This window comes from Equus przewalskii, chromosome 2 (assembly GCF_037783145.1).
Source record: "Equus przewalskii isolate Varuska chromosome 2, EquPr2, whole genome shotgun sequence".
Taxonomy (NCBI): Eukaryota; Metazoa; Chordata; class Mammalia; order Perissodactyla; family Equidae; genus Equus; species Equus przewalskii.
Genome location: NC_091832.1, coordinates 24,062,569 through 24,069,353, shown reverse-complemented (window position 1 = coordinate 24,069,353; position 6,785 = coordinate 24,062,569). Strand labels below are relative to the sequence as shown.

At 57.5% G+C, this 6,785-nt stretch overlaps 1 protein-coding gene across 1 annotated transcript in view; it reads left to right on the top strand.

Moving 5' to 3' along the window:
• The first annotated feature begins 1,788 nt into the window (after nt 1–1,788).
• The window catches only part of NHSL3 (NHS like 3), a 28,326-nt gene continuing 23,329 nt past the window's right edge, over nt 1,789–6,785 (top strand). The window contains exon 1 of the mRNA XM_070610369.1: nt 1,789–2,143. Coding sequence (XP_070466470.1) covers nt 1,909–2,143 — 235 coding nt within the window. The 5' untranslated portion in view covers nt 1,789–1,908. The remainder of the gene's footprint in view (nt 2,144–6,785) is intronic.

Below are 6,785 nucleotides of genomic sequence, written 5' to 3'. Positions count from 1 at the left end.
TTTGCCTTCCCCTCTCCTCCCTACCCAGTGCATCCAGATTAACCAACAAGCCAAGGCCCCGTGCGCTGCTCTCTCTCCGCCTCAGCCCTGCCTATACACTTTTCCTTTGGTACTCACCAGCTGAGGGAGAGGCAGGGTCCTCAGGGCTCGTGCTGGCTGCGTAGAGAGCACCATGAGAACAGGGCCCAATGATCCCTGTGCATGGCGCAGTGCCTCACGCAGAATGGGTGCTCTGGGATTGTGGACTGGACCTGAATGAACGGTGGTTACATGGGAAACTGAGGCCCAGCAAGGACAGTGATCTGTCCCAGGCCCCCTAGGTGGGGGGAGTGTCAGTGATGGCCCCGCTCTGCCACAGCTGAGACAGCTGAGCCCCTGGGGACACTCGGGGGGCTGAGGCAGGTTAGAGAAGTCAAACGCTGCACTCCAATCATTCTAAAATGTTATATTGAGTGCTGTGCACACCCTGCCAGGCCTGACTGGGCTGGGTGCCCCAAATAAATGAGTCTTTGCTCTCATGAAGACCAGGACCAGGAGAAAGCTATGTAACAAGGGTCAGGTTGGGTGACGAGGATGAACACTAATGGTGGGGTGACCACAGTGCCCTTTTGGGGACCCAGGGAGTCCAAGAGTGCTGAACCCACAGCTGACCCCTAGGGCAATTTCCAGCCCCCTGGGGACCAGGCGCAGACAAAACCTAGATTGCTGGTCTTGGCTGCTCCTCTGCTGCTGACCACCTCTGTGCTCTTGGGCAATCTCTGTCCTCTCCTGTCCTCAGTTTCTCATCTGTCCTATGGGGGTAGCACTCCATGCCCTGCTTCCCTCCTAGCTTGTTGTGGGATCAGATGATAGAAGAGTGCTTGGTCAGCTACAGTAAAGAGCCAGAGGCCTGGAGGAAATGAGCACAGCATTTTCATGATTCTTAAAGGCTTTCTTCCTTACTACCATCCTCAGTCACACGTCTCACCTCCAGAGGATCTCAAAGCTCCTTAGGAGCTCAGTTCATGAAGGCCAAGATCAGCCCTAAGCAGTGCTGAGCGACCCAGTGGGAAATCCAAACCCAGGCAGGGGTGCCCTGGGGCCTCACACCCTAGCCTAAGGGTATACTGAGGCACAGCTCTCCTTAACCCAGTCACCAAGGGGTGAAGTGGAAGGGAACCCAAGAGGCCTGGGTCCCGGCTCCACCGTGAGATTATGGGAGGCGGGAGAGAATGTGGTGAGGGAAAGGAAGGCCCACCGTTGGCCACAGGTCACAGGTCTAAGGTGGGCTGAAGTCTCCATCTCTAGAGCAAAACCTCCAACAGTGTCTGGGTCCTGGAAAGAATTCTCAGAATTCCCTTATTCCAGAATCCCCCATCTCTTCCCAGACCAAACTCAGGATATCAACTTCTCTTGGGGTCCAACCCCAGCCATTGTCTTCCCCTCTTCCCTGAGCGCGTCCCCCTCGCTTCCAAACCCGGTCCCTTTCGCGCCCCGGCGGAGACAGAACCCCAGGACCGCCCCCCCCCCGGACCCGCCCGCGACCCCGCCCTCTCGGTCCGGGCCGGTCCGCACGCCTCCGGGGGCTCTGGACCATCTCTCCGGGCCGGCCCTCGCCCTCCCCGAGCCCGAGCGCCCAGCCCGGGGCTGCGGGCCGAGGAGGCGGGGAGGGGCGCCGCTCCCGCCCGCGGCCGCTCCCCGCGCGGCTCCTTCCCCCCGGCCGGCCCCGCGCCCCGCCCTCCGGCGCCGCCCGCCGCCGCCGCCGCCGCCGCCGCCGCCGCCGCCGCCGCCGCCGCCGCTCGCGCTGCCTCCGCCGCCCAAACTTTTCTCCGGCGCGCGCGTCTCCCGCGGCGGCCGCCTGCCCGCCCGCCCGCCGGCGCATGGGCGCCCCGCCGCAGGGGCCCCGCCGCCAGCCCGGCCCGCCGCGCCATGGCGGCCCGCGCGCCCCCCGCCGCACCTGCGGCCGACGAGCCGGGGGGCCCCGGCGGCCCCCCGCGCAGGAAGAAGTCCCGCTCGGGCGCGTCCGGCCTCCGCCGCGCCTTCAGCTGGCTGCGGGGCAAGCGGCGCAAGAAGAAGGCGGCGGGCGCCGAGGGCGCCGACCCCGCCGCCCCTCGGGCCAAGAAGGCGGACGACAAGGCCAGGAAGGCCAAGGGGAAGGGCCGAGGTAAGGCGGCCGCGCACCTGGGCGGCCGGGGTGGCTCCGCGGCGTGCGGAGGGGGTGACCCCCGGCGCGGACGCGGGGAGGGGCGGAGAGCCCGGGCTCAGCCCGAGCACCCCCATTCTGCATCGCCCCCCAGAATTCCCCAGACTCAGCCCTGCCCGGTTCTAGAGGAGGGGACCCCCGGCTGGGGCAGGGATCCCCTGGCTTGAGCAGGGTGTGCGGGCAGCCTGGCTCTTGGGACGGTGAGGCAGTCCCCCTCCCGCAGGCTCAGCCAGGTTCTGCCCTCTGCTGAGTCAGGGGGTCAGAGACTTGACTCTGGCCTGGTGCCGATGGGAGTGGCCTTGCATCCTCGTGGGGGTCCCTCTGGGTCTGGGGGGTCACCTGCACTCGAAACGTGAGTCAGCCGTCTAGGTGGATCTGGGTTTCCAGCCCCACAAAGGACCCAGCCTGGAGCGTAGCATGCTTTAGGTTCTCGCCAGTGTTAGGTTTTCTCACCTGGCCCCCCTCACCGCTCACCTGGGCCAAACCGCAAACATCCACCTCCTGGGGTGGTGAGCTCACCGATGTGAACCAACCACCCCTTCTGGCACTCCTTCCCTCCCCCCAGCCCTGGTAGAAACTGCCACTGTTGGAAGTGTGCTTACAGATGGGGGAAACTGAGGCCCAAGTTAATGGAGAGGCTGTATCTGGACTGGGGTGGGTACTTAAAATACAACAGCTAATTTCCTGCCTCTGGGCTCCCTCTGGCCTGATGGAAGGGCGGGATGAAGGGAGGCTGACCTGGCCCGTCTCTGCTGAGGTCACTTTTCTCGTGTCCACTTGCTTGGTTTTTCCCTCATCTTCCCCTCTGTCTCCCGTTTGAGGGGGAAGGCAAGAGGGCCTGCCTTCCTCCGAAGCCTCCTGGCCTAGGCTCCTGCTGCCGTGTTAGAGGTGAGGAAATGGCGTGCACGGGCGCATCCCATTCTGCCTGTTTACCCTCCCAGTGTCCTTTAACCGCCTCCTCTGGAGGAGAATTAGAAGGAACACTTTAGGGGTCAGGAAGAGGGTGAAAAGCCTCTTGTGTGATTGCATCCGGCCTGATCTTCCTTTTGGATAAGGGCCCTGCCCCCCTGTGGCCTAGCCACAAATAGAAGTCAGGGTGCTGGGGCTGGGATGGCTGGGCCAGGCCCTGAGGGAGGGTTTGGGTGAGGGGTGTTTGTAAGAGCTGTGCGCCCCAACAGCACGTGGAGTCTGTCCCAGGGCTGCCCCACTGGGATTCAGTCTGAAGTCATCCCCATCTTGCTCAAGAGGGTGCACGTCAGAACTGCAGCAGGAGGGATAGTGGTTGGACTGTTGGGATTGGAGTTAGAAGGCTGCTAGTGTACCCCAGGGCAGTGGACACTTTTCCCCTGGGAGACCAGCCTGGAGGCAGAAGCTGGAAGAGCTGACCCTGTAGCTGACCCCTGGGTTAGGGATCACTGGGTTAGTGGCCAGGCCTTCCTCTGCCTTGTGTCTGGTGTCAGGTAGCCCTGGGCTTTCCAGGCAGCAGGTCGGCCTGATTTGGGCCCACGTGCTTGGGCAATACTTCCCTGCCCCTGCCTGTTCTTTCCCCAGGTCTGGGGGTGGCCCCAGGTATGACTGGAGGAAGTCCTGCTCCCTTTTGCTTCAACCTCCTATTATTCCAGTTGTTTCCTTGTCACTTGCCTGGCCCAACTTCTTTTCTGTTTATTAAGGAGAAATAAATCTGATCTCTCTAATCTCCACTGGCATCACTGATCAGGAAGGGGAAGCTCAAAGAAGGCTTCACTCTTTCTGGGGAAAATGTTTGGAATGGAGATTGTGGGAGATAGGAAAGAGGCACACACAGAAAACTCCTGGGAGGCAGGGCCTTTGCCAGGGAGGTCATTATCTCCCCCCTCCCAATCTCTGGACCAAAGACCCACAGAGCAGGGCTCGGCTCCCCGAATTGGACTCCCCTCCTACAAGGTGGGAAACTGAGCTTGGAATAGATTTTGAGCACCTGTCTTCCAGCACTCCTCCGCTCCCCTCACTGCCCTGCACAGACTCAGAAGAGAGGAAATCTGGCACTTATTGATTATTCTGAGTGTGCCAGGAGCCCTGTATCCATTATCTCATTTGAGCCCATTTGCAGATGACAAAGTTGAGGCTCAGGGACAGGGAGCAATTGATTTGCTCAAACTGGGATTTGAACTCAAATCATCTGCCTCTAAAACCGGTACTGTTTTCACGACTCTCCCAAGGACACAGTCCAGGGGGTAAGGCTTAAAGATCTTTTTCTCCAGCCCATTCTACAGATGGGAAGTGGCGCAGAGAGAAGTGAGGGAACTTGGCAGAGTGGGCAGTGTCAGAGTCAGGCAAATGAGTGTTCATATCCTGGCTCAGCTGTCAGCAAGCCCCGTGACACTGGGCAAGCAACTTCTCTGTGACCTCACTGATATCTTTACTGTCTCAGGGAAGAGAGGGGACCTTCCCAGAGGGTTGACCTCCTGGCTGGACATTGCCTTGATGGGTCTGTGAGCTTTCCGTCTCTCCAAGAGTCTTACAAAGAGAGAATGTGAAAAAGATAGGAAAGTGGAGCCATTATAGAAATGCCAGGGGTTGTTATTATTGTGTTTGTTAAGTTTAATCACCTGAATTGTAAGGACTCAGTCTAGAAGGAATGTGTTCTGAGGCTGACAGGACAACTCCTGGACTCTGGTGTGCCCCTTTAAGGCCGCATGACACCAGCAGGTTATTGACACCTCCAAGCCTCAGTTTCCTTATCTGTAAAATAAGGGTAATAAATCCTGGCTTTACAGGGGTGTTTCAGAGATCAAATTAGATAACAGACATGCAGATGCTTTGTGAACGGTGGAGGATGGTCCAGATGGTAGCAGGTTTCTGCTGTTGTGATGCTGAGGACTTCGGCATTTGCTAAGTTCATCCTGATCCGTGTTTGGAAAACAACTCGGTTACACCTCAGGTACCCGTGATGATGACTGTTATTGAGTGGGGGGATCCACAGAAAGTGGAGTCTTACCTTTGTCCAACGGGAAGACTCAGGCATAAGAAAAGGTAAAAAAACAAACAGGAATCCATATTTTCCAGAAATATCACCTGGACTTTAGACAAGTGTGTGGGGAGGAAGTGTTTCTGGGACAGATGCCAGGATTGGAGCCTGGTAGATAATCGCAGGAGGCTTTCTGGAGGAGGTGAGCAGAGTGCCGGCTCATTTGAAGGGGAACATGAAGGCTGCTGTGTGCCGGACCCTGGCCAGGCATTTTCATGACTGTTGTCCCTTGTTCTCACAATGATCTGGGAGATGGGCAGTTGTTACTGTTCATAGGTGAGAAAGTAGCCTCAGAGGGTGAAAGTAAGTTGATCAAGATTACTCAGCTTCATTCATTTGAAAAAGATATATTCTGGGGCCGGCCCTGTGGCACAGCGGTTAAGTGCATACGTTCTACTTCGGCGGCCCAGGGTTCGCTGGTTCGGATCCCGGGTGCGGACATGGCACTGCTTGGCAAGCCATGCTGTGGTAGGCGTCCGACAGATAAAGCAGAGGAAGATGGGTATGGATGTTAGCTCAGGGCCAGTCTTCCTCAGCAAAAAGAGGAGGATTGGCAGCAGATGTTAGCTCAGGGCTAATCTTCCTCAAAAAAAAAAAAAATATATAGTGTCAGGCTATATAGTGCTGTATACTGTTCAGGGTAATTCAGATATGTGGGACAACACAGGCAAGCTTCCTGCTTGCCTGGGAGTGATGTGGCACTGACAGAACCACTCAGTCTGCCTCCAGAGGCCACTCTCCAAACTAAATCATATGAGGCTGGATGGGTTTCTGACTCTGGATGGGAGAAGCCTCTGTAGAATCTTAGAACCAGCTCTGGGGATAGCGCACTCTCGAAGGTTTTTCTCAGGCAGTGGCAGTGGCTGGAGGGTAGGAGGAGTGGGGATGGCTCCGACTCTCACAGTGAGAGTTCAGCAGCCACGCTGCCGGGCCCAGCAGGTTGAACCCCTGACCTCTGGCCACTCACTCAGGGTGTGCCGTTGTGGAGACACTCCTGAGTGTGAATTCTGCTCTGCTGTGTGACTTTAGGCAGGTTCTGCCCCGCTCTCGGCAGGATATGCCCTGTCTTGACAAAGATGAGGTTTAACGGCCTCTGAGACCTTTCTAGCTCTAGAATTCTGTGGGTTTGAGAATGGGCTGGAGGAGCAAACTGGTAGGGGCCAGGAGCATGGGGGTGGGAGCTACGTCCAGGAAAGGAGAGCCTACCTTTGGTCAGTCAGGTGGATAAGACATGGGGGCCCAGTGGCCTGGATGCCATAGGAAAGTGGGCGAGGAGAGTGCAGTGTGAATAATGCCGTCTCTCCCTGCTGAGGAAGGGGCCTGTGTAGTTCTAAAGCGAAGTGAGGACCCAAAGGCACTTTGCTTAGGGGGCACTTTGCCTCTCTGAGGTCAGGATGGTATCTGTTTGCCTTTCAATAAACACTCCATGTATTTCCACATTCTATGCCCTTGCATATACTCTTCCCCCTTCCCTTCCCTTTTCCATCCAGTGAACTCTTATTCATCCCTCAAGGCCTGGCTCCAGTGTCATCATCTCTGTGATACTCCTGGGGAAATCACTGCCCCCAGACTGTAGAGCAGGGAAGAGATTTAGAG